We start from the raw sequence: 27,781 nt of genomic DNA on the forward strand, positions 1-27,781 counted from the left end.
TCTGGCTCACGCACAATTGACTTCTGCGGCACCTTTAATGCACATCCCACATGTACAGTGAATAGATCCAAACCAGAGGCACACAAACTAAAGCTTAACTTTTTACTAGCTACTCTTATGTACAGCTGTATAAGTTCAAAAAAGCTCTTCCGTGGATATATACAAAAAAAAGATGTTCATACATTGGTCTGTACATAGAATTTCCAGTGATGAACCCTTAAGGCTGATACCTCTGTCCCAAGAGGTCACCAGCACTTCATTCCTACATTTTTACAAAAAAAAAGAAAAAGAAAAAAAAAGCCAAAGAAAAAAGGTAGATGCTTCCAGAATTCTTCTGGTACTGTCTCGCATCCAAGTTTTTTCAGGGTTCACTATTCAATCTATAATAAATTCTTTCCATCTTGATGTAGACGCAGGCGCCGTGTGCTTTTAGCCACTCCAAAAAGAACTCTGCGCGAAGTGCTGAAACCAAAGCAGCCCAAAAGAAACAGGAGTGAAGCACGTTAAGAGGCAGCTGCCCGAGGAGACGCGGGTCTAGTCAAAACCAGCGCAGATCCCTGCTCTCCAACAAGGGTCCTCACTGCCGGTATTCCAGCTCGTCCACGCTGATCACTTTGGAAGGCATGGACGGGAGGGGCTGCTGCAAGACGTCGGAACCAAACCACTTTGCCAGGCCGACGGGAGAGCTGCTTCGCTGGGCAGCGGCACGATGGTCAAGCTGCGAGTGCACATGAGGCAGTCCGGTCCGAGAGGACACAGGGGGAGGAGTTGTTTGCACACCAACAGCAGATCCTTGTGTGCCAGCACCTGAAGGAGAGAGAGAGAGAGAGAGAGACCAACCACCTCGTGTTATAGATCTGGGATGATGGTGGTGCATGATGGGCCTTGGCAAAAAGAACTTTTAGGACTCTTCCAAGGGAGACCTGTTACCTGAGCGCTGTAGCTGCTGCTGCATCATTGCCAGCTGCAAAGGTGTCGCTGAACGAGGGTTCAAGAGAGGGTGGCCAGCCGTGGTTAGCGGGTAGCATGGTTGACCAAGGAGCGGAGCAGATACTCCCTGTAGGTGAGCGAGGTCAACTCCGGGAGGGATCATACCTGTTGAACGGGATCAGACCATTTTTAAGCAAGGAACCTCCACACACAGCACTTTCACACTGGAACCTCTCGGGGGCCCTTTGCTCCCCCCACGATGGAAGGATGAAAGGCAGCAGCCCTTGAGAACAAGCGTCTGTGAGCTGAGAACAGCAACATTCTTAACTGGTGGCCATTTCAGAGACAGGTAAACATGAATCATCCACAGTTGCTCAGGACCCTTAACTGCTCCCTGATGGTTATGAAAATCAGCATAGTATGCTCGCACTATTACACTCCCATCAGAAAGCATGGCACTCTAGTAGATAACGATAGAAAACATTGGGCTTCCTACCAGATGCAGCTGTTCAACTTTTATACAACTCAAACAATTTCCAGATATGTGTAAGGCTAAATGCAATAACTGCTCTTGTGAGAAAACAAATCCCTAACTTGCAGTTAGAATAAAAGACTGTGTGTGTGTGTGTGTGTGTGTGTGTGTGTGTGTGTGTGTGTGGGTGTGCGTGTCCATTTGTGAATGCTAATCTTTCAGTCTTTCAGCAATGCCTGAACAGCCCACATAGCAAATTTTGGGCCTAAATGAAGGGCTGACCGGTCAACCAGGAGTGAAAGTGAAACTTACCTGCTTGCAGCAGAGGAGGAAGGTGCTGTGGATGAAGGCCTTGTGCCAGCATCCTTTGGACCAATCCTGGGGGCAACTGATGAGCAGGTCGTACCATTGGAACATGAGGAACCAGAGGAACTTGGTGGATTGGACGGAGGAAAGTATTCCCTGCAACTGGAGAAGCCATTGTAGGAGTTTTTCTCCCAGTAGTTTTTGGCCTGTAGTCCTGCTCTTTGGTGCAACGGTTGGCTTGAGAAAGCGGGGTGGAACATGTGGAATGCTGCAGGGATGTTAGTTTGGTAGCTAGGGAGGGCGAGTTCTCCTGGTCAACATGATCTGTGGACCTGGATGGCAAAAGGCTCTCTGCAGGGGAACACAAAAGAAGTGGAGCTCAAACATCACACGCAATGATCTACCCTTCTGTCAGCTTGAAGAAACCTTCTTGGTAAAGGGAAAAGGTGAGGGACAGAAGCCAGCTCAAGAGCATAATGACTCCACGTGGTTGCAACCCTTCCTTGCCTGTAATTGCAGCTTGGCAAGAAGAAAAGCAGTTGTGCTTTTCCCTTACATTTCGTCTCTCTTCTCTGGCTGTAAGAAGATCTATTCCATGGACAATTGTCTTGTTGATGGAGCAGCCAGAGCGATAGCCTTGTTCCCAAGTCCAGGAATAATTTACCAGTATCTAATGCTTTTATCTAAGCATTCCTGCAAGCCTGTAGGGGGACTGCAAAAATCCACATGATATTTGTTTAGTCTCCCTAATCACTCTGGATCTTGATAAGAGTGGCCAAGTCTGCCAGCAGCTCTCCTCCTCTTAGATAAAAGCCAGAGACTCCTTAACTTTAGGAAGACCCGCAGTCAAGAGTTTTGTGCGAGCTCTTCCTTTCTGGTGCCTCTTAGGCATCATCTCTCTTTGCACAGATGTGGACAAACATACCTTCGGTTGTCCTCGGACCTTCTTCTCTCTCGCTCGATTTCAACTTGGCTGCATGGGGCTCATCTTTGCTCTTGTCTTTGCTTTCATACATCTTGCGTATTACTGAGGTAGGAGTAAAGGAAGGAGATAGCTGCAAAAGCATAAACCAACAATTAATATTTAATACATTTGCCCCCAAGTAACCAGTTTTGGTTACAAATGCAAAAATAATCTAAGACAAAAAACATCAATCATCGGGGTGATTTAGAACGGACAATCCTGCCAGTCCCCTCCCCCAAATCACACTAAAGTAAATCTGTCTTCTATTCATCTAAACTTTTCAAATTCATCTCGCATCTGTCACTCAGAACTTGAAAACAAAAAGCTCCCACATTTCCGCCACGGCCGGGTGCAACACTGACCATGCTAGTGATGGAAGCAGCAGTGGCGGGAGGAGAAGAGGCGTTCCCTCGGAGCCCCAGAGAGGCAGGAGACTGAGTCATGCGCGGCTGCCTATCAAACAGAAATTCACATTAGAGTATCTTTCTCTGCCTGCAAGGAAATAAAATCCTGGCTGAGGGTTTTCCAGCAAGGAATGGCAGATTTCTCCACTTGCTTCACTTTACTTTGAAGGTGGATAAACCGAAGGTAGGTGGGCAGGCAGTTTGACATTTCTTTAGTTTTCCAACTTTCAGCCTGAATTTTAAGCTCACCGGTTCCTGAAGCCATCTCGGTTTTTATCCATCTGTAGTTTGCCAAAACCTGGTTGGTAGAAATTTGGCACTTGCATAGCTAAGTCATGTGGAAGAGAGAGACCTTCTAACGCAGCTTGCTGCAACTCAAGAGGATTCATCTGAAATCAAGAAGGCATCAATCAGCCAAGATGCTAACCAAGAGGGTGTTTCACTACTTCTGTCGACTGTGACTGCGGACACCAGTCTTCTCTGCCTTCAGATTTCTGCTACTTCGCAGTATTCTTTTACGAAGGAGGCATGCCACTTGCTGCTAGTCTCTAGAGTGTGTCACGCTACACCACACTCTTGTCTCTCCTTTATTAACTTCATCTGGTGCACTGCAGGATTAACCTCCATTTAAAAGTAGACCCCCCATGTATATAGGTTAAACTAAACTAAAGGCTACTTCTCAGAGCTGTGGCACTGAGAATGCTATCAAATACACTCTAAATAAGTGTATTGCAATGTCACAAGCGTTTACATAGTCTACTGTAAAATATCTTCCCCCCCATTGTTTCACATTTCCTGGATCCCGTTAAATGTGGTTTTCCCCACTGTCACCATCCTCTTAAATAATCAAAAAAAAAAATGGTTACTGGTGTATGCCTAGCATTTTCCAAAACATTGGTCTCCCAGAGCAAAATGCTCTGACCTCCAGAATTAGGAAAGGCATGGCAAATTGTTCTGTATATAATTCAGGAGGAACATTTTAGCTGCAGAATTTTCACACTGAAAGTGCAACATTTTATTTAGTTGGATGGAAGTGTTCCCTCTAGAACACAAACTAAATGGTTTTGGCCTTGTGCTTCCAAGCTTAAGGCCAAGAGAGATGGAGAGGAGCTGGTTCCTTCCCTTACCTGAGCAGCAGTAGCAGCAGCTGGACTCACCGATTTCCGAATCCCCTGAAATGGATCAGTAAGTAACTGCTGCGCCCCTGATCCAAAACCTAGAAAGATAATGAGTCATTTCAATAATGGGACATGAACTCTTTTGTTCTATGGAAAATGCAGTTTCTGTATGATTTTGTTTTATAGAAAAGCATTTTTCACTGGAGTAGATCAGCACACTAGTCTGCTTAGCCGAGAAGAATAAGAGCTACCGATTGTAGGAAACAGAAAAGGAAGACATAGGACATTTTAGCAATTAATTCTGGTAAGGATGGCCCATTTGCTCAAGTGAACTCCTTTTAAACTATAGTTCTAATGCTTTAAAATGGTAAAAAAACACACCCTCTCCGCCAATCCCCTGAAAGCCACACACAGTGAGACCAGGCAAGGGGTTTCTTCTGCATTTGTGTTTAATGTTGATCTAGACATTGTTCAGAACCTGAGACCGGCTTATTCCAATCGGAATTTTTCAACTACTCTGGACCTGCAGCCTATCGGGATGCTACGGCAGCAGCAGCAGTTTGGGCGAGGGGCCGGATCAGATAAATGCCACGATCCCATCCATTCTATGACTTGGGCATGCTCCAAATACAAAAACTACCTGAGCAGGAACGTTTCTCACCCACTGGAGATGGGACCCGATGCCTCAAGTAGTCAGCTGAAGCAGCCCGAGTGGGAAACGTCTGTGAGATGGGAGGCTGTGGCGGAGAAGAGGCTCTCTGGGCAAGGAGGGAGGGAACAGGCTCCAAGCCCCCCATCAAGGTGCTGAGGACATTGGATGACGTCTGTCTGCAAGGGGAGGGCCCCAGTATCTCCTTGGGAAGAACACAGCTCTTTTAAACTTCCAGTTACGCAGTCGGCATTTTTCTGACAGTGTAATTACAATTCCTACAAATACTCTCTGCTTAGGGCATTGGAAACCTCTGTCAATAAACATGCAACAAAACAAACAGATATTAAGTTGAGGTGTGGGGTCTGTTGTAGACATTTCAAACTCCCAAGAATGACAGTTTGCTAACTGTGTTCTTTCGAGAGGTCTGTTGGTGGAGCCTGGATTAATTCTAACCTCTGCAAAAGCGGAAAGCGGGAGGTGTTCTAGCACCACTCAGTCACGTGCAGTCAGAGTCATTAAATCAGTCTCCAAATGCTGCATTCTTAATTTAAAGGTGTTACATGGTTATTTATGCATCTTGTAGACCATATAAAAAAGATTTTAGAATAATTAAAATGTTCTGTTGATGCTCTAACACTATAGTCAGAAATGTTTTTAACAGGAGTCTGAGCAAAATAACAGACTGTTATAATACCTGCAAGATATTCTTTGTAGCTGTCTGGCCCGGCATCTCAGAAGGTGGCATGAGTGGGTTTTCAGAAGTTTGCTGAAAGGAAAAGAACATGCTGCTGGTCTCTCTCTTTTGTCTGATCCAAACTCAACCAGTGTCCACGACCACATGCAAAGGGAAGCGCCCTTCAACCGATGATGTGCTAAGTGTCTATTTGGCCACCAGACTTAGGCAATCTAAAGGCCACGCGGCTGGGTTGCTCCCAAACGCACATTTGGACGATTTAATCCAAAGTAACAAACCAGAGTTATCATCATCAAAGTGTTTGGACAATATTTAATAGTTTCTGATATGCCTGATTTGGATCTTAATACTTTGTTTGCATATGTAAAATTACTAATCTGGTCTTTAATTTAATAAATTCTATTGATAACAAACCACAGAGGAAATAGCTCTGCAGCATTTGCGGCTGAAATTGCCTGCTCGCAAGAGTCCAGATTAAACATTAAGACGAGCCCTCCCTCCTGAGTTTTTGTTTTTTTAAAGAAAACATTCATATTCGTCCAAGGATTTTGACTGTGCAAAAGCAAATTATGTCATCCTTTTGTTTTGTACCATAGATTGTTCGATTATGTCAAGATGCAGACTTAAAATCCAGACAATTACAAGTTTATTGCCCATCACATTTTATAGCCAGACTCTTAGATCTGGGTGTCAACAGCCTTCAACACCAGGCAGACCTCATTCCTTCAAACAGTGAAAGATAACAAATTTATGTCATGCTAACAAATACATTTAAATCTGCCTCTTTTCTCTAGCCTAAGTAAAGAAATACTCAGCTAGTCTCCAACTTGAGCTTATGGCACATTTGGGATTTTGGAGTCGTATCACACATTTTCAATTGCAATATGTTTTCCTTGGTGGGTGCCGTCACAAGGACCTACTTCTCAGAAAAGCAAATGAGTGGGAATAATTTGCCCAAGAACCTCAATAAAAGGTAAAGGCAGGCCATGGGCTGGGATTGCTGTTTATTTGAATTTACCATACTTTTCACCACATGCTCCCACTACACATGATCCACTCTTCCAGGTACCTTCACTGTCTATTAGGGTCCATCCCTCTCTTCATTCTCCAACAGATATTCCACCCATGCCACCGGGCACCCCCAGTGGGAGATCCCTTCCCCGGATGTGTTCCAAAGCAGAACAGCTGGTGGGAGGCTCCACTAGGAGGCTGGATTTGATGACCTCAGTGACCCCTTGTCAGTGACTCCTATGACTGTAAGGTTACAGGTCCTGGTGACCTATGCGTTTGGAGGCCACCAACATTTTATTTAAGGAGACCACAGAAATATACCACACCTCTACCAGGATGCGAGATTTGCTTTTCTTGATGATTCAAGGTGCTAGTTGGCATGCCCAAAAAGGCGGCAGCCATTGCAGCTATGGGCACAATATTCTCTCAGCAGTTTCAGCCTGAACCTCTCCCTGACCTCTGCTCAACCCTCTCACAAAAGTTATCTTGAGTTCAAAGGATATTTATGTCCCTGGACTATTTTCAAAGGAGAGTTTTCTCCTCCTGAAGATCAGCCAGCCAAACAGCAAGCAAGCTGTTTCTGCAGGAGAACCCAGCGGGAGCTACAACTGAGGACATTTCTTTACAGAATATTGCATGGAATGAGACCTGCTCTTTTCAACAGACGTATCAACTGTAAACAGACTTCAGAGCTTATAAAAAGAGCACCATGAAGGGTACTAGAGAATTTTGTTCAATTTATGCATTATAGTCAACTCTTTTTTTTTACACGTGGTTTGTTGAGGAAGACACAGCTGCCTGCTTCCTGGCATCAACACTAAAGCATTAGCCATGGTTTACAAACCACTGTGGCTGGATTCATCTATCATACAAAACCGCCAAACCAAGAGTAGGGACAGCTTTGTGAGGTACAGTAGTGCACCAATGTCCTCAGACAGGACACATCTGAACTGTACCTGTAAAAGGGCAATGATGCTTTTTTCCCTGTCGTTCAAAACAGTCATCAGCAGAGTGATCCAAATTAGATCAAGCAAAAGTTCGATATACATTTTGGGCCACTTCCTAAGTGACACTTGCAGGACAAATTTTCCCCAGAATAAACACCTCACTCAGGTGCAGGCCTGAGAATGTGGGGCTCACCCTTGGAGTGGAGCATTTTTTAAATTGCCAAAATGGGCACTTTAATGCTAAGTTACATATCAACGCTGGTGCGCTAAAAAGGTGGTGCGTAGGGAAACCAAAAGTTTATTATATAGATTGAGCACGTTACACATCTGCACAATGTGGGGTTAGTCTAGTACAGCCCCAGACCAGGCGGGGTGGGGTTCAGAACCTGGGTCTCATTACTTACGTTGACTTTGGGTTGTGATGGTAGGGTTCCACTCGCCTTCATGGTACTGACTAACTTGTTGAAGGCAGACATATCCCCGTCTTTAAAGTGCCGTGAATCAGCTACGTTCAGGGGCTCCTCCACCCGCTCTGCCATCAAGGGGGCTGCGGTTTTCCCCTCCTGATCCACTTTCAGACCTTTCAGCCCAGCTTCTACTTCCTCCACTGAAAGGACGACCCCCGAGTGTGCTAAAAGAGAAGAGGGGGGGGGGGAGGATGGATAGTGAAGAACCAGGTGCAGATTTGGGACCTAGAGAGGCTGTCAGAAAGCAGCGGCCAGAGGATGGTTTAAGCAGGTTCCACCTTTATTCAGGAGGACTGTTGAAACAGCAGGAATTCCAAAGCCATGCTAGGAACTAACAACGTTCATGCTGCAACTCAATCTGAAGTAAATCGTCCAGGGCATCTAAACGGCAAAATAAGCAAATAAGGGATGGGTTCATGCAGACCAAGCAAATCAAGTGGATTTTCAGGATGCCAAAACTTCTGAATCTAAAGTGAAAAAAAGAAGGCAGCAAACAGGTTTGCACAATTTAATGCACACGCAAGGGAAGCAAAAAACAACCAGCTATACACGCTCATAAGTACACAAGCCTCACTGACGCAAGCACTTTCAAGTGTATCGTAGCCCCAAACATCAGACATTGTGAAATCTGCCAGTGGAGCAATGCACTTTTTGAACAATAATATCTTCCAAGAATTTTTTAACGGAAATTCAGTGCTGGTGTATCTGAATCATTGAGGCTTCTAATGTATGATGCACTGGGAGAGATTAAAGCAAAAACAGAAGCCTTACTGACACCGATTAAGCCTGCGTCCTCTCTCTTATTTCCACTTCTGAGCAGCTCACATTAGGAAGCAAACACTCTGTTGTGCCGTTTGCAATCATTTGGCTACAAAAACACTAACTAGGGTGCAATTAAACTGGGTCAGTATTTATTTAGCCATTTATATAGCGGCCCCTTTCCCCAAACAAGCAATTCTGGGCTGCATACTTGTGCCTTGCACATTTTGCTGCTAAGTAACACAATGGGAACCCACAAGGTCTTCATAGGCTTCAACACATTCCTTTCCACTGGCCAGACAGGCTCGCTTTGGAATGAAGAATGAAGTACACCATTGGAGTACGGTACTTCCCAGTCTGGCTTTGAAAGTCAGCTCTTCCATCCACGAGGCTTTTTCTATTCTTTCATCATTTCACTTGGGTATGATGTACAACAATCAGATGTGAGAAAGAGCTATTTCCTCTTGCAGAAGCAGCACTTGAATTATTCTCTAGCCATGGAGGACAGGCAGTGTCAAAACAGCTGCACAAGCATGCCATTCCAGAGTTCTGCTTACAGGACACAACAAGTCATGTCCGCTAGAGAGAACTGCCAGAGAAATCTGTTTGGAGGCACGGAAGTGGCTGGCAAATCCCAGCCAGAGAATCCCTAAAGAAAATCTCTTGCACTAAGAGCAGCTTGCCTTGGCCAGACAGCTCCAGGCAGCAGCAGGTGAAGGGACCCTGAAGCAGAAGGCCCCCTTGGGCTGGATTTCCTCACAGAAACCCTGGGACAGACAAAGCTGGTGGCTAAGGCGGCACACGAGAGGCACCAGCATCCACGCAAGGAGAGGCCTGGTCTCAATTTGCTTCCATTTGTCTTTCAAACACATTCAGCAATATTTCAGCAGGAAGCCTGAAGCCTGCAAAATAGGCTCGGGGTTTATTTAGGAAGACGCCCTGGTTGCAGGACCAAACCCTCAGTTTTCCAGCATGCACATTAGCCAAGCTGCGAAACAAAAAAAAAAAGTTCTGCTCTCCACGTAATTTGGATGCACAAAGCAAAAGATGCAAACGGGCGTTCAGCACCGGGCACACACCTGTATCCATTTCAAGAAGCCAACAAACTTTGTCCTGAAACCCAGCCGGGCTGCTTGGACGCCCATATGCCACATGCAGGTCTTCCATGCCAGTTGCTCACAGGTAAAGGTGGACCTCAATAATCAGCAGGATGGGATTCCAGCAGGAAGACTAAGAGCTTGTGCACTTCTCGTAAGTACGGCTTGCCACTTGTGCTAGATGGTTTCCCAATTTTTGAATTTTCCTGTTTTATAGCAGATCCAGAGATGCCTCTGGTAGCTGCCGAAGCTTTACTAAAACCGTTGAGGCAGTGGAGGCTGGAAGCAAGTTTGCAAAGCTTATTTTTTTATTTAGCACATGGTATTGGCAAGAGCTGCTCAAGAGGCAAGCATCCGAGTGCTTAGTAGTTTCATCATGGCCTTAGATGCCACTCAGGATCAGAGGGGAGCTTCACCCACACCAAAAGGCCCAGGTCAGGCAATTGCAAGTCAACAAATACCCCGGAGGACTCCAGAGGTGAGCCTTAGCGCTTCCTGCATGGAAAGGAAAACTTGGCCCTTGGCCCTGTTTTGGTCAGAGGTGCCCGAAGGCAGAGGTACAACAGCAGAACGGAAGACTTACTGCTCTCTCTCAGCTTCTCCTTGTTGGCTGAGAGACTCGAGAGGAGGGGCTTTAAGTCCACTTTAGCTTTCTGTAGCATCTCTAAGATGTCCACTTTGTTTTCAGAATGATCTTCCAAAGGAATAGGAGCAAAGTAGTTTCCAGAGTTCTGACCAGGGGACAGAATGCCTTGCTCTAGACCTGAAACAGTAAAAACCAGGACTGCCTTGTAAGTTTTGCGGCTAAGTAGCGCCACGGGAACCCAGCAAGACGTTCACAGGCTGCAAACAGCAATTTTCAAGACATTCCTTTCCATGGGCGAGATGCGACCGCTTTAAAAGGAAGAAGCAACCAGCAACATGAGAAGCTCACAATCCTACAGCTCTCTACAAGGCATGGAATGGCGGCTGAAAGGACAAGACACAGTTACCTGCCAGTCTCTCCAACTCTTCGTGGGGCGTAGATCTAAGACTACTTGAGCGGCTTCCAGATCGACTAGGATTAGAAAACCAGCGGCTGAACCTGCTGGCAGACACAGAGCCTTCCCCCAGCACATCTTCTATCATCTATAGCATGAGGGGAAAGGAATATTATTTCAGACAGTGGTAGAACAGAAGTCTGAGAATTGTGAGTAAGAGGTAGCACTTATTATAAGCTCTGCAAAATCCTTTCCCCTGTAGCAGATGGGTACTTCCTGAATTTGTGGCTCTCAACTGTCCTAAGCAAGTCTTTCTTGTCCTTCCGAAAGCTATTGTCTAAGATGGATCCCAGTCATGTCTCTTTTCTAAAGTTCTGTCCATTTATGTGCTTGATTCCAAAGGCACTTGGTTCAAGCAGCTTGCGTTTCATGTTTCAGCTGCAGAAACAGGACTTTTTTAGAAGTCCATGAAGGAGTGGAAACAGGATTTCAGTGCCATTTTCAGGATTTTCAAGCATACTACCTTAATTGAGGAAAGAAACGGGGGTCACTATGCTTCCCATTATATCTCATTACAGAGCTCTCGAGATTATAGTTGAGGCAAACAGTTAATATGGTTAGCTGTTCTCTACATCTTTTCTGGATGCTTCATCAACTATCCAAAATGAACTGCTAAACTATAGCACAACCAAGAGGCGTTACTGAGTCTACACAGGGACATCGAACCAAGGTTTGGTCACCTTCTTCTAAAGCCATTTTCCTTTAACAAGAACACAGACATCCCTGGCCTCTTACCCTGCTAAAGACTCACAAAAAAGAGAACCACGGAGACACGATCCTTACCTCTTAACTACCTTGTTTTTCTACAGGACAAGCAGCTGTTAGCCCAATGTGTAAACTTAAGTATTATTATCTTAGCTCTAGGTTTATATTATTTTAAGCTCCCGTTTTTCTTTTAAGCCAGATTGTTTAATTAAGGGGGAGGGGAGCAGAATTAACTGGAGAGGCTGTCATGCTGCTACCAAGTGAAGTTGTTGCATCCAGTGACAGGGTGAAGGGATTCTCAGAAAGTTAGAACGTGAGTGACTGCTTTTTAAAAATGTACCAACAAAGAAAAAACGAAACAGATCAGGCAAATGATAGGAAGCATCCTAGAGGGCTACACTTGGCAGAGGGCAGAGAGAGTTGGGAGGCTGCAGCACCAATTTTTATTATACATTTATTTTGTTGTACTTTTGATCCCTTCCCACCACTTTGAGCCTAACTTCTTAGCACTACCCTGCCTTTAAGCCAGGACTGTATTAATCACTGCAGATGTAGGATTTATTATTTTTTTTAAAAAAGGAAACCAGTTTTAGCTTTGCTATTCTGATCCACATAAGACTCAGCAACAACCAAGCTGTTGGAAAGCTTTTGACTTGAAATTCTGCAAACCAGCGACAGCTGTTCAGGGCCATCTGAGAAATGGATTGCTCAGTCTGAGCCCAGGGAAGGATCTAGTGCTCTGGGACCAGTCAGCAGAGAAGATTAGTCTGAAGCCAGCTTTTCATCACCTGTTAATTATTTAAAGGCAATTGGACCAGGAGTCCAGATAGGAAAATTATTTAAAATGGGACACTAACAATCAATTGGTTCCTGTTAAGTAGAATCCTTTCTGTCTAAAGGCAGAAACTCCTTGTGGTAATTTCCTGGAAACAAATTACACCATACTTCCCCCCACTCCTTTTTTGCTCTTTTAAACTCAAGCTGCACTCATTAATCAACAAGGAGCATTTCAGTCACATCAAATTAACAGCTTGGACCACGTATTAGTGATGTATTAAGTCTTAATCACAATTCACTTATGATATTATACCAAACCAGTTTATAAACCATAGTAGTTGAGTTCATACAGAAAGAAAACTAAATCACATTATAGTTTAGTGCAATACATGAAAGGATCTGAAGCTCTTTCACCAAAAACAAAACTAAAAAGGTTCTTTTTTTAATTTCAGTCATGTCAATTTTTTTTAATCCCATTTATATCCCGCCCTTCTCCGAAGACTCAGGGCGGCTTACAATTTAAAGCACGAATCAATGTGCTTAGCAATTTTAAATCCAGATTCACACTCCAGGTCCTAGACAAATAGCTGTCAACTTGGTTTCCACTGCATGTTATCACAAATCAGCTCCCTATAGATTTGCAACTAAGAAAATGTTTAAAATGCTTTGTAACTTCATTGAAACGTAGTTTTGATATTTGCAAGATTAATTGAGGCTGGTGAGGTCAACCTTCTCCTTGCTTAGCAACTGCAATCTGTTCCTTAAAACCTACGTGAAATGATTGCTAAGTAAACATGAGCAAGCCCTGGTGGCTGCTATCTTATTCAGATAAAGTTCTCTCTCTCACAGTGTCCTATGCCTAACCATTTTTTCTTTTATATTTTTGCTCCCTAATATGGGGGCTGGGGGGAAGAGATATTGCTTAGGTATCTCTTCCTCTTCCCTGCAAAGTGCAGACCACAAATTAACAAGCTCAGCTGGGACCATAATTTGATTGGAATTTTCACAAATGACAATCAGTTTCACACTAAAGGCTTCTATTGCCAAGCACACAAAATGTGTTTGCTGGAAAATCAATTTTTTAAAAAATTACTGATCTATTTGTAAATTGTTGCTAAATAAATTAGCCGCTAAATGAGAGGTTGAAGAACAAACTAGGTTTTTTAAAAGCAGTGGTGGCCACACCACCGTAGTTGGCGTGAAATCAGAAAGAGAAATAGCCTCTGGGGATAGTGTGCCTCCCAATATTTGCCTTTTTTTTTAAAGGGTCCCCCATGCCAATATTTGGGGAAGAATCTGTGTCCCAACATTCCTAATTCCATCCCATGCATCCTTACCAACCAGCCTAGGAGAGCACTGCTCTTTCGTTGGGAGAAGCCAGATTATCATTTTGGAGGAAAGGAATTTACTATCTAAGGCATAATTTTGGCCCTATAAGAACTAATGGTAATCCATCCTATAAAAACACTTTACGTGCTTGCGCTTTCTGGGTAAAAACTGAGACTTCTATTAAATTCAGCCCTTGAGAAAAAAAATGCCTGCAATTACAATGTCTCATAGCAGTATCCATCTTCTATCAGACAAGATTCCCTTTCGTGTCTCTCCACGTTCAGAGAACGGTAGTCAAATGTCTCTGATGTGCAGGTTAAAAGCATACTGCACGTTCAGTACAAATGAAAAATTTCTCTAGGTGAGGCCCTGGAAACTTCCCGTGAATTTTAATAAGTGGGATCTACACTGAAGAGTGGAAGACATATTTGCTTAGGGCAGGGATAGGCAACCTTGGCTCTTTTATGACTTGTGGACTTCAACTCCCAGAATTCCTGAGCCAGCTGGGAGTTGAAGTCCATAAGTCATAAAAGGGTCAAGACTGCCTACCCCTGGCTTAGGGTCTCAACCAGGCCTCCAAGCATGGCCTTTCATTCCATCCCTCCTTCCCACCTGCTCTTCTGCTTTCCAATTATCAACCTGCATTTTGAGTACTAAGCAGGCCGAGGTCTCAACAGGCCAACGTTAGGTTAGCTCTATATATCTAATTAAGGGACTTGGTGGTTCAGTGGGTTAGGACGCTGAGCTTGTCAATCAGAAGGTCGGCAGTTTGGTGGGTAGAATCCCGAGTGCCACGTAACAGAGTGAGCGCCTGTTACTCGTCCCAGCTTCTGCCAACCTAGCAGTTCAAAAGCACGTAAAAATGCAAGCAGAAAAATAGGGACCACTACGGCGGGAAGGTAACAGCGTTCCGTGCGCCTTTGGCGTCTAGTCATGCCGGCCACATGACCACGGAGACGTCCTCAGACAAGCGCTGGCTCTTCGGCTTTGAAAGGGAGATGAACACCGGCCCCTAGAGTCGGAAACGACTAGCACGCACGTGCGGGGGAACCTTTACCTTTACCTTTTATATATCTAATTAGGTTTTCTCCTGCAAATCTCAGCAAAATCTAGGACTGATTTTGGTTATAATTGTATAACCAAAACCAATTATGCATCCAATATATTTGGTTATATCTGCTAGTCAGATACAAATATTCTGTGGAGTCGCTTCCTTCCGCAGCCTTTCAAGAGAACACCAGTCGGTTTGCAAGGGTTTATGCGATTTCAACCACTAAGGGCAGAAATGAAGTTCAGTAAAACTCTTTCCTAGATGTTGATCGAAAAATCTATCAGAGCAAAGGACTGGTAACGTGTTACTGAAATGATTTAACATTCATGTTTTTAATAGGATTTTCAGTATTTATCCCTTTGCAGGATGTCTGTGTAACTGTCATCAAAAGGAGGAGGCCAAGAAAGGAAGTGAATTGCCCCAATAGCCAGAGAGGACATGCAACTGATCCAACCAAATAGGCTGTTCTGCAGTTTTAAAACTCCCTATCCCACTGACCAGTCTTACCCAAATTTTCTATGCAGCAAAAAGAACAAGCTAAGTTAGCTTCTTTCATCAGAGATAAAACATCTGGCTTTCAGACGTTCCCCACTGCAGTTGGTGCTGTTTTAGTACTCACTGAGGCCAAGCCTGGAACGCTCTTATCCAAGTTGAAGAACTCGTTGAAATCGAACTCTCCCGAGGCCGATTCTGGCAGGACCATTTCCCGGGGGACTTCCTGGTCAGCTGCCCTCTCCTGGCCGAGAGCCGTCTGCAGTTCTTCCTCCTCAGTTACTCCACCGTTGCATTCTATTCCTTGGAAGAGTAAACCCCAAATTAGTCTGGCCACAATGATTTTCAGGATCATCTCAAACCAAATATTTGGCACCAAATGGCTTAGCTGCTGGGTCTGAGAACTACAGTTCGGTTCATAAAAAGCTTCTCTCCATTAGCATATCATTGTTTCGAGGTAAAAGTTAAGAGCCCCTCCGCTGAATGTTCAGGAGGGAAACCAAAAAGCTACCTGCTAAAGGCTCTGTCCCAATTTTGGCGGTCTCAAGTGTTTTTTACTCCATACTTCAAAACTATTTTGTAGGAAGTCCTGAGACCTCTTAAGGCACATTCAGCCATTGGTTGGTGAGCACACAGTCTCTTGAAAGAGCCGGCTATGGGGAATGTAGTTCAACAGGCAAAAAATACAAAGCAAGCAAAGATCTTATTGGGAAAAATTAAACACATAGCCATTCCCCCCCCCCAGGATCATATTAAGAACTTGTGATATTTTCCTTCCATTCAGTATCTGATGAAGATCAAAATAGTTACTGTTATGAATTTATCTGTATGTGTGAGACTTATTATTTGGCTTACTGTTGTCCTACCACACTGGTGATCTAAAGTACCCAAGCCTGCTCATTTGTCTGCCCTTTGCATTAAATCCTATTTATCCTGGACCTCATTCTAGAGTACAAGAAAGGTAAACATCATAAGTAAAAGTAGAAAGTTGATTTTACAGCAGAAGAATTTCAGTCTAATTTTACTGGCTAACATAGCACCTTGGAAATGAAATTTCAGAAGATGAACAAACCCAAATGATAGTTTGGTTTAGCGGATAGGGAGCTTTTCTCCATGTAACCAAGACTGTGGTTTTCGGCATCAAGTACCTCCTTTTAAAGAGCCCGTGCGGCGCCTGGTTCGTTTCCGTCCTTTATGCTCCTCCTCTAGGATTTTATCATCAAAGCCGGTCAGTTCGATGGTTTCCGACTGACTTGTGGGGCCGGCAGAGAACCACTCGGGCTCTTCCTCGGTGTAGGAGTCGTTCCTTCGACGTTCCCCAAAGAGACGCTTGCTGTCCCCATATTCCCTCTGGGGGCACAGGGAAGGAAATCGAGTCACAAGAGATACCAGGTCTTCTCCAGTCTTATCCAGTCTTTGACTTGGTACTCAGCAAGGAAGAAATTAACAGGGGAAAAACTGAGAGGTGAGGATGTTTTTTTAAATTTTATTTTTATTTTAATTCCATTTATATCCCGCCCTTCTCCGAAGACTCAGGGCGGCTTTACAAACTTAGCAGTAGCCTTCATTCTATGTATATGCCTGCTTATTAGGGCTTTCACACACACCCCAAGCGGCATTTAAGGATGTTCCCTTAAAGAGGCCAAGACTACAACTAATTTTCCTTTTACATATTTTGAGTACGGTTTCTCTTAATAACCAACAGACTTGATCTGACAACCGAACAGAGAATTTACAAGGACGGAAAAGTGCGATGTTTATCCCCCCCTCAGAGGTTTTAGGGAAAGTGCGACGTGTTCCTATACTTAAAGGCAAATTCACCAACTCTTACGGCGGTCCGAGTCACTACCGTCTGTTTCCAACTAGAAAACAGAAATTGTAGTGTTTTAACAGGTTCAATAATTTGAGCGTCCCAAAGTTTGTGTCTGAAAAAACATTAGCATTATCTTATCCAAAGCCCAGGCTGCAAGTATTGCCAGCATTTGAAGATGCACAAGGAACCTGCAATTTGCAATTCCTGCATTAAAAAAAAAGGCTAACCCAGAAAATAAATACCAAATCCAAGCCACATTCCTACTTCACCCACTTTTGTACTAACCCTGAAGCGCTTGTCTTTGTATTCCCTCTCACGGTCTCTGTCTCTCACGTCTCTTGCATCCCGGGAGTCCTTTTCACTGCTTCGGTGGTCTTTATCGAAGTTTCGTGCAGAAATTATTCTTCCACTACCAATTCTACGCCCGCTAATGACACGGACACAGTCGTTTTCTTTCTCCAGGGGGCTCCCGGCTCGACGTGCACCAGGTGCTGCAGTAACGTGACAGCCTCCTCCAAAACTTCGCCTCTGAGGACTCAGCACTATATCCAATTCATCTTCTTTTACTCGTTCTCTGGGATCTGCAGGTTTGAAAAGAGATTTTAGCCACAGGCCGAGGTGGATGTAATAAATACAAGAAAAAAAACAGGAATAGTTCCTACCTGTTAAGCAATTCATTTGCATGCAAATGACAACTTAGTACTGTTTGCAAAACAGTAGATCCCCATTATAAATATCCAAAATGAGCACCACCCACAACAACGTTTGGACTACTGTAACGCTCTCTACATGGGGCTGCCCTTGAAGACCACTCGGAGGCTTCAACTGGTGCAGAATGCGGCCGCGCGAGTTGTAATGGGGGTCTCCCGATACTCCCATGTAACACCTCTACTCCGCGAGCTGCATTGGCTTCCGGTTGCCCTCCGGGTGAAATTCAAGGTGCTGGTTATCACCTATAAAGCCCTACATGGCCTGGGTCCGGGGTATTTGAGGGAACACCTGCTGCCGGCATCAAATGCCCTTCGCCCAGTGCGCTCCCACAGGGAGGGTCTGCTCAGGGTCCCGCCGGTAAGAGATTGCCGGCGGGTGACACCCAGGGATAGGGCCTTCTCAGTGGGGGCGCCTGCCCTCTGGAACCAGCTGCCAGTGGAGCTGAGGACTGCCCCCGACCTCCGATCATTCCGCCGGGGCCTGAAGACCTGGCTCTTTGAGCTCTCGGGCCCAGGCTGAGGAGACACTCATTTTAATTGGGGTTTTTAATAGTACAGGGTTGATTTAATATTTTTTAAATTGGGTTTTAACTTTTGTATGGTTGATTTTTAACTCCCTGTAAACCGCCCTGAGTCCTCAGGGAAAGGGCGGTATATAAATGCAATAAAATAAATAAATAAAATAAATAAACAAAAACAAGATCTGCATTGGTTTAGTGCTAATCCATTCTATTGAGGACAGAATCCAAAATTAGCACTTCGTGGCATTGAACATTTAAAATAGAAAATAGAATAGAATTAACTTTATTGTCACTTTAACTATACACTAATCAGCATACTTTAACTTGAAATTTTGTTGCATTCAGCTCTCAAAGGATAACCACCTCCAATATGCACTACTATATATACACTATATTTGCCATTCAGTTTGTAACTCGTAATGAGTATAATACTCACCCGCTATTCTCCGTATAAGGGCAGGCCGATCTGCGTCTAATTCCTTTTTTAGACTTTCCACCGGCGAAGTCTTTCCAGAATTTGGATACAGTGATGCATGCCATTTCTCGGGGTCCCATACCCCATCACTGCAATATTGCAAAGGCAGAATCACTTTACATTTCACCTGGCATTTGATAATCAGCGACAGACAGAGGTTAAGCCAAGACATGTTCCCGAAGACTCCATCAAAGCTATATAATCAATACCATTCAGTGTCAGAAAAGCTACTCTTTCCAACCCAAAACCAAACACAGAGGCAGACAAATGTAATGGGCGAGATATATAAAATTAAATAAATAAAACCCAGTAAAAACCCAATAAATCATGAATCTGTCCAAATCTGCTCAACGAATGCCTGCAGGTACAAAGATATCAAACACCAATTTTAAAACAGAACATTCAAAATGGATTCAAAAAGAACCCCTCTTCTTGAAAACAGGAAGACTTAATTGATGACCTGAGAGAAGAAGCAAATCCATTGGGAGAAATGCTGGAACTCTGCATTTTAAGGGAAATTAAAAATGAGTGAACTGTACATGAACAAGTATATTAGATTTTTTAAAAAGTGAATTAATAATCTCAGAGCAACAATAACTGAAATTCAATAGAACTTAATTAGAAAAGAAAATGGATTCAAAAAAGAGGTACTGAAAGCATGTCATAAATAAACAAACGGACAGATGCAAGCAGTGGAAAGAGGGAACAAGTCATGAAGGAGTACATATAGGATAAACTGCAGCTGGTGAAAAATGCTAGAATGTTTGAAATCAAATAAAAATAAGAAACAGTATACCAGTTCTTAACAAAGATACGAAAATAATAACAAAAGTAATAAAAAAGAATTAGAGCTTATTGAAACCTTATTAGGCCTTTACTTCTCCAACAATATTTATTCATCTAAATGTACATGTCCACCCATCTCACACTCCCAAGCGGGGGCATCCAAACCTGGCAATTTTAAGATTTATGGACTTCAGCTCTCAGAATTCCTCAGCCAGCCATGTTGTATTCTAGGAGTTGAAGTCTACAAGTCTTAAAAGTTGCTAAATTTGGAGAAATTTACAGTCAGATAGGAAAATGTGGGAAGATTCCAGAGCTAAATCATATGCAGTCAATCTGCAATCAACTTGAAAATAAATCAATTACCAGTAGTCAGCGTGTATTTGTCAGGAAGAGTCTTGTCAATAACTTCCTAAAGTTTCAAGTGAAGAGATACTGGGAGTCTTGACTTCAGCAAAGCATTAGATTCTTATTAGAACGTTACTTAATGTGAGCTAAGGCTCGATAACCACACTAAGAGAATGCTTACTAACTTCATCAACCGAAGAAAAGTACTCAGTGGGTTATCAAATGTTTGAACCTCAGCTGCAAACTCATCAACACTATATTGAAACTTGTTTATATTTAACATTTAATAACAAAATTCAAAATTCATTCAGTTTCCATAAATTGTAAGTTGCCAGTATTAGACCTATTAATAAGAGTAATAGCTTTAATTTTGGCAAATACTGTAGTTTGTGGAAACTATGAATTAATTTTGATTCCTAAATTCATATCTGGAAAAATTATGTTGATATCTTTCCAGATCTGAATTTAACTCAAAAGTTACCAATAAACTTCTTAATAAGAGCAACTGACTATGCTTTATTACGTATTTTTCAATAGATAAAGGTTTTATTTTGGCTTTTAGTGCCTGTCTTATTTGGAAGCAACAAGCCAGGAATCCCAGTTAGGAAAAATATGAACGAATCCTTGCTAAAGAATAATTCCAGCTGCCACTAGTAGGAAGAGTACAAGACTCATAAGCAATAGATAGGTTTAAGAACCAGAAGGATCTGGACAGACTGGAACACTGGGCGCTATCTAACAAAATGAAATTCAATGGTGAAAAAAGTAAGGTTCTACATTTAGGCAAGGAAAACCAAATGCACAGGTATAGTATAGGTGGTACCTTGCACAATACTAGCAACTGTGAGAGGGATCTTGGAGTCCTAGTGGACAATCACTTAAATAGGAGCCAGCCGTGTGCTGCAGCTGCCAAAAAAGCCAACACAATGCTAGGCTGCATTAACAGAGGGTTGATAACAGTCTTCCAATATCTCAGGGGTGGCCACAAAGAAGAGTCAAGCTATTCTCCAAAGCTCCTGAAGGCAGGACAAGAAGCATCAGATGGAAACTAACCAAAGAGAGAAGCAACCTAGAACTAAGGAAAAATTTCCTGACAGTGAGAACAATTAATCAGTGGAACAACCTGCCTCCAGAAGCTGTGAATGCACCAACACTGGAAGTTTTTAAAGAAAAGACTGGATAGCCATTTGTCTAAAATGGTATAGGGTTTCCTGCCTGAGCAGGGGGTTGGACTAGATGACCTCCAAGGTCCCTTCCAACTTTATTGTTGTTCTTGTTGTAGTAACTAGGCCAATGTTTTGTAACTTCTAAGATGCTCAGTGCTTTTGACCAAAGCAAACATTACACCCTCCTTAATTAAGTCCTAGCCTTGGAAAGTGTAGCATATCATCCTTAATTTCACAACAACTCTGAAGTGGTTCAATTGCTTTGGAAACGTGAATGCAGAAACACAAACATTTCAGAAACTTGACATTACAAGAAACTTTTTTCAATATAGCATTTCATATAAAACTTTGGTAGTCTTATTTCCATATGGTGCTTGGGGTTGCAAATTCCCACAGCAGGTTTAATTAGCAACCAAAAGATCAGAAAGATGATTTTGCCCCTTGAAACCCAGCATTCTGAATTTTGGATTACTACTGAAGCCAAGCCTAGTGGGGTTCAATAATAGAACATCAAACATGTTGATCAAGGTAATATTTTTGTTCTTTTAACAAAAATTAGTACTTTAATATCTGACTGGATCTTTTGTAAGTAACCCTGACCTAGCCTGGGGAAAAAGCCAGTTTTTTAAAGACTGTTTAAACAGGCCAGGTCAGGAGCCATCTGGATTTCTGGGAGGATGCTGTTCCAAGGGCAAGCAGTGTGATGGAAAACACCAACTTCCTGCTTCCCACCTGGTGACACTGTTTAATTAATGGAGCCTGTAGCGTGCCAACTCTGCCCGATGGTACCGGCCTGGGAGAGTCTACCAGAAGTGACAGGCACTCGGGAAGGAATGCTCCCGAACAGAAAGGTAAGAATCTTAGAACAAGAATCTTAAGAGACGCAGCCCTGCCTTGACAGTATGGACAGAGGAGTTTTATATAGATTTTTCAAATGAATTTTAAAATGACGACTTGGAAGGGAAATAAATACAAACTAGTAGAAGGAGCCATCAACAAAACTACACTTTGGAAACCAAGTACCTTTTCAGCCAGAACTGGGAAGGAAAATATGAGACAGCTATGCTTGCTTTCAGCAACATTGTTCTAATAGAAATAGTGAGTAGGGGAACACACTGAGCAGATCGTTAATGCTAGAGGAAGCCCTGGTTTTCTCTGCTGGTTTTCTCTACCAAAACATTTTTGTTTTTTAAAGGTGGGCTAAGGATAGCCTGCAGACATTTGTCTACTGTACAAAAGAAGCTCAGAGGAGGACTGCAGGGCCCTGCAATATATCTATCAAAATTTAAGTTAATCAACATGCAGGTTCAGAAAATGCATGGCTGAAATGGAGAGAAGAATCATAAGGACACTGAACAGGAAAACATTCTCCATTAATTAGGCAAGAACATATCCATACAGTCCCTCACATGGGCTAAAATGTGATGCAAAGCCAGAGGGCATTGGGCAATTTCCAGCACCAAGCAGCTCTCTGTGAGTCAGGCATATCTCAGCCCCTCTATTCCAAAATTCACACTTCCACAAATCCAGGAAGGTCTCTATATGTTGACACACCCAGTGGAAAAAAATGAAACTATCATTATCATCACCTCCTTGTACAGTTAAGCTGAAATGGATCACTGAAAAGGTTAACTATGGCGTTAAACAGAAAGCCTACTCAGAGACAGCCTCTGGACCATGGAGATGGCAAAGAGGCTGTCTCTGAGTAGGCTTTTCTGTTTGACGTCACAGATAACTTTTTCAGTGATCCATTTCAGCTAAACTGTACAAGAAGTGATGGAAATGGCCAAGACCAGCAACCACTGCAGGCGCCAGCAGTAGATGCAAGGTAACAATGCCAATCAACCAACCAAAACATCTCATCAATTTTGCAGGCTGCTCACAGGGAGGTGGAGTACCTGGGACTTCTACCTGTAATAAGTTGCTTGAGCAGTTAAGCAGGAAGGCTGTTGTTAAAATCTCTGTCATTTATACTTAGCTCCCACCTACAAAACCTTCCTTCAAAGTGTATACTTGGGTGTTACAATCTGCTAAAGTAGGAGTCCCCAACCCCCGGTCCATGGACCAGTACTGGGCTGCAGCATGCCAGCAACTGGGCCGCACAAACAAGCAAAGCCCCATCCGTGAGATGCAGGCAGCACACAAAACCAGGCCCCCTCCGGGCCGCAGAAAAACCTCTCTCCCTGGCGCCCAAAAGGGTGGGGACCTCTGTGTGCTAAAGAATAACTTCCAGGTCAGTCAGTCCTCCTTGTGTATATTGATAGGTTTATAGCTGCTATTGCATTAAGCCTCTGACATGCAAAGCAATGTTAATAAAAATCACACAGGTACTCTACTATTTGTACTGTTTAATATGTGCATTAAAAGTAATATAAACTAGCTGCATGAAAAATGTTACATCACTAACAATGCAAACAATGTTGCAATATTCACAAGCTGTCTGTTCAGAGTTCTACCCAATATTCAGAAGAAAATCAAATTTCTTTTGAGGGAAACAGAACTCCAGATAATCTGTAAATATATATAACGCAACCAAAATGTGCAGGACTCCTAAAATTGTCTGCTTCATTATGTCACAGCTGATGCGATCCCATTGTATGAGAAACTGTTTCCTCTACCGAGGATGTGATGACCTATGCTCCTCCCCATCACACACCCAAAACTCCTGCTTTTTTTCTTTTGTGAGTGACACCATCGTAGCAATCCTATCTGGTACAGGCCCCCTTGGCAACCACCACACGCTCTCCAGTAGCAAACATATAAACTGGCTTCAAAATTAGGACCTCTCACTAGTGCAGGAGTGTCAAACTCGCAACATCATGCGATGTGTTGAGAGATATCACGATTTTTCCATTGACGGCAATGTGGTTGGGCACAGTTTCGGCATGACGCATCCGGCCCGTAGGCCGGCAGTTTGACACCCTTGCATTAGTGCAACCTAGGGATAAAATACTGAATTTGAACCATTTCATTATTGTTTATAATTTGCAGTGAATTAGGCAAACAATGCTAATCAAGTTGGAGATCCCTAGAATAGAAAAAAATGGTTTTTGCTAATTAGCCTTATCAGTTTAATGGTCCCCACATATATTTTGTGTTATATTTAAATTGCATATTAGCTATTATCTTTATAGTCACCTTTTACTAACGGCTAGTCAATAAAACATCACAAAAAAAATTAAGATGCATTCGCTATTATTCCTAAGTGAAAAGTACAGACCTCTAGGCAGCTGCGTTAAACCCAAACTTTACTAATGTATAAAGTATAGTATGGAATGCATGCATTTCCTAGTTAGTAAACTGGGATGCCAACATTCAAACTGCCCCATGTTGTAGGCATAACAGAATTACCTGTCATATTTTTCAGAGAGACATGATGGCCTTTGTTTAGACTGAGGATGTTCTTTAATGTCCAGGAGCTCTTCCTGAAAAAGAAAAAAACAGTATCTAATTCACTATGACATTCAATATAAATATATTGCCTGAAAGTGTTCCAAAGAGTACAGTATTGTTAAAGTTGGGATATTCTGGAAAGAGAAATTGATCAAGCTATTTTGTAGGAAACTAAAGGATTTAAAACCATGTCAAACATTTCTTGCTCATTGGCCCAGGCTTGTACAACCCTTTACAAAGAGGGATGTACTTTCTTAAGCTTGTCTTAGGATTTGGGGGGAAAAAGCTACAGCGGTTAGTGAATTTTTATGAAATGTACTTTTACTTAAAAGCTTCTATACTTATTGCCTTACTTAACAAGTAAAATGATCTTACACAGCTCGGACAAAGAATCTGACTGAAGACCATTTTCATTTAACCCATTTTTATCCCCCTTTTATTATTTTTATAAATAACACAGTGAACGTACCCAATACACTTTCCTCATTCTATTTTACCCACACAACCACCCTAGGAGATGAGTTGGGTTGAGCAAAAGTACTGGCCCAAAGTCACGCAGCTGGCTTTCGTGCCTAAAGTGGGAAGGACTAGAACTTGCAGGGTCCTGGTTTCTATCTTAGCCACTAAACCAAACCACTTAAGTACACGGAATATGCCAAAGATCAGTGTAAATATTATTGGCGTCAATGGGACTTGACTGGGATAACAAAGATTCACAGGAATGCAAGAGCTGTATTCACAGCATGTATTCGGAGCCACTAACTTTTGAAATTCAGATGATTTCAATAGTCGAAAGCATTGTTTCCCAAAGATAACCTTTATTGTCACTTTTTTCATGAACACACTGGCACACATTAAAAAATGAAATTCTGATGCCCACTCTCAAAAGAACATATGGGTGTGTGTACATGTATGTGCATTTCATGTATGTGTGTATATATACATACATATATACATATATTCATACATACATACACATATAATCATAGCACTTTAAGATATGTAACAATTCACAGAAATCCATACTCCTTAAAGTTTCTGAGGTTAGGAAATGCTGGTTCAAAAAAGTATAGCAATCAAAGAGTAACAAGTATCCAGGTCTGTGACATTTGTCTATAGTACAAATTGTACATTTAGAGATTAGCCAGCACTGCACATAGTTCCATATCATAATTTGTCATGTAATTTTATATTACTGTACAGTATAACACTTGATGTCTATATTTCAATCTGAACAATTATACATTTACTCTAAATGTATAGAAATAAGAAAAGCAGCATAATTTAAATTGATAATCATTATTGTAAAAGTTGATTATGTTCACTATTCAAAACATTTAGTAAAATAAACTGACAGCAGTAATAATTACAAGAGTGTTTTGCAACTATGAACCAATTCATCTCTTTACATCATACATTACTGTGATGACCAATTGAAATTTACTGGGCCCAAGATGCTTGTTGTTCAGCATGGGGGGCATCAGTTTAAATGGCATTTCAGTAATGCCTTATTATAGGAAAAGGATGTGAAAATCAAGTTCCAAACAAGAAAAGCAGTTTCCAAATTAATTCTATACTTGCAGAAATAGTCTTGTTCTGAATACGGGCGAGACACATTGATGTCCATTTAGCTACACTTTAAAGCTCAGTAAAATTCTAGCTGCTTACTTTTGTGTAGCGATGAGGGAACTTCATTGTGCTGATTATGTTCACGTTAAGCGAGGCGTCTCCATTCACAGCTTCTGCCAATCCACCTCGTTTATCCATAGTTGAACTAGGAGGAGAAAAAGAACAGATACAAAATCCAACGTCGCAGCTTGTCTGAAAAACACATGCAACTAAGTTTCACTTCAAGTATCACAATGTGTGCAAGTTGAAAGGCTCTTTAATCCAAACCTCCCTGGGTGGCCCCTGACATTCCCAGTTGAGCAATTAAGGCCAGAAAATTCCTGCTACTAGTCAAACCTGAATCTCCTTTAAGCAGCGCAGCCTCCCGCTCCCTGGCCTGCCCTCGGCTCAACCCTTCCCTGGCCTGAGGGCTCCAGGAGAGCAGCCAGACCGAGAGCGGGCAGCTTCTGCAGACCCTTCGGGGGTGGGCAATGCTTCACCCGCTCCAAGGCCAGCCAAGGCAGCCGGGACCGCTCAGAGGCATCAGCTGGCCCGCTAGGACGCCTACATCCAGGCCCCCAAAGCCGGGCCACTCCGGACTCGGGCCGGCTTTGTGCGTGTCCCGGAAGGCGGCCCTTACGCCGGACATCAGCCAGCCTGCCGGATTTAGCCCCACCGTGGCTTCTGCTCCGAAGACCTAAGCGAGGCCGGGAGGGCCCTGGGTGGCAGGGAGAGCGCCGGACTCCAGCCGAGCCTTTCCAGCCACTCGGCTGCTCAGAGGGCGCTCGGGGGCTGCCTCCAGAGGGCCGAGGCGGGCGGGCGCCGCCGTTCCACGCAGGAGCGCCGGAGACGGAACTTGCCCGGGACGCCTGCCGGGGGGGGGAGGCGGAAGCGGCGCCCGGGCAGGGAGCGAGCCGAGGAGGGCCCGAAGGAAGCGGCTCCTTGGCCGGGGGACGCGCGGCAGAGACCCCCCTTCCCCCGGCCTGACAGGGGCCGTGGGCAACGCTCAACTCGCCGCGGCGGCCGGCCTACCTGGCAGGGGCGTTGTGAAGCTATCGCCGCGCGGGGCAGGCGAGGCGAGGCTGCGGGGCCGAGGCCGGCCCGACGGAAGGGGGTTTCCGGCGCTGCCGAGCGGGGAAGCAGGGAGGCGAGGCCTAGGCCGCCCGGAAGACGGAGCGCCGCCCGGCCGCTGACTCAGCGGGCGCCTCACCTGGGCCCGGCCGCCAAGCGCTCCCGCCGCCGCCGGGCTCGCTTCACGCGCTCCGGGGAGGCCGGCTCCGCTCGCCGGCCTTCGCCCCCTCAGGCTCGGGGACCGCGGCTGCTGCTGCTTCTGTAGTCGCTGCCGCTGCCGCCGCCGCGCACGACGCTCGTCCGCCCCTCCCGGGCCGCGCTGGGCTCGAGCCGTCCGTCCGTGCGCGGCTCCCGCTCCGCGTCTCCTCAGCCGCCGTAACCGGGGCCTCCGTTACCCGCCCCTCCCCCTTTATAGGCACGGCGCATGCGCCAGGCACGCGCCCCTTCCTCTCCCTCTCCGCCTTCCGCCGCGCGCGCGCGCAAGCGGCGCCCTTCTTCCGACACCCTGCGCAAGAGGAGGACCCCGCGCGCGCCTGACGGAAAAACTTGGCTTTCCGGCGATTGTCGGCTCAAAACGCGGAGCGCGACCGCGAGAAGCAGCGTTCGGCAGCTTTGTCGGCGTTGAGGTGTACGTGACAGTCGGCGGGCGGGCGTCCCGGCGAGGGGGCGCGGAACAGG

The 27,781-nt window shown here is 44.2% G+C and overlaps 1 protein-coding gene across 6 annotated transcripts; it reads right to left on the reverse strand.

The window, feature by feature from the left end:
- Positions 1-27,448, reverse strand: EIF4ENIF1 (eukaryotic translation initiation factor 4E nuclear import factor 1). Of its 6 annotated transcripts, none has more exons than XM_083373914.1 (19): positions 27,243-27,448; positions 26,093-26,198; positions 24,383-24,456; positions 18,696-18,823; positions 17,314-17,609; positions 16,364-16,565; positions 15,343-15,518; positions 10,814-10,949; positions 10,405-10,584; positions 7,903-8,129; positions 5,541-5,612; positions 4,835-5,048; positions 4,204-4,292; positions 3,326-3,465; positions 3,035-3,125; positions 2,634-2,763; positions 1,715-2,059; positions 931-1,095; positions 1-807 (listed from the first exon to the last, which is right to left on the reverse strand). In XM_083373914.1, exons 2-19 carry the CDS (start codon positions 26,189-26,191, stop codon positions 578-580), a joined length of 2,994 nt encoding a protein of 997 aa, XP_083230040.1. In that variant the 5' UTR covers positions 26,192-26,198; positions 27,243-27,448; the 3' UTR covers positions 1-577. The 6 variants fall into 6 exon arrangements, with proteins under 6 accessions (XP_083230040.1, XP_083230041.1, XP_083230042.1 ...); XM_083373915.1 differs by having other exon boundaries at positions 15,343-15,512; positions 27,065-27,442; XM_083373916.1 differs by having other exon boundaries at positions 4,856-5,048; positions 27,065-27,442.
- Between the last annotated feature and the right edge of the window lie 333 nt (positions 27,449-27,781).

Source organism: Vipera ursinii, assembly GCF_947247035.1.
Source record: "Vipera ursinii genome assembly, chromosome: 14".
NCBI classification, from domain to species: Eukaryota; Metazoa; Chordata; class Lepidosauria; order Squamata; family Viperidae; genus Vipera; species Vipera ursinii.

Coding starts and splice junctions, on each gene's coding strand:
- EIF4ENIF1 (XM_083373914.1), bottom strand. CDS start 26,191: ATGGATAAACGAGGTGGATTGGCAGAAGCTGTGAATGGAGACGCCTCG. Junction 24,457..26,092: donor TCCCTCATCGCTACACAAAA/GTAAGCAGCTAG, acceptor TTTCTTTTTCAG/GAAGAGCTCCTGGACATTAA. Junction 2,764..3,034: donor CTGCTTCCATCACTAGCATG/GTCAGTGTTGCA, acceptor ATGCTTTTGCAG/CTATCTCCTTCCTTTACTCC.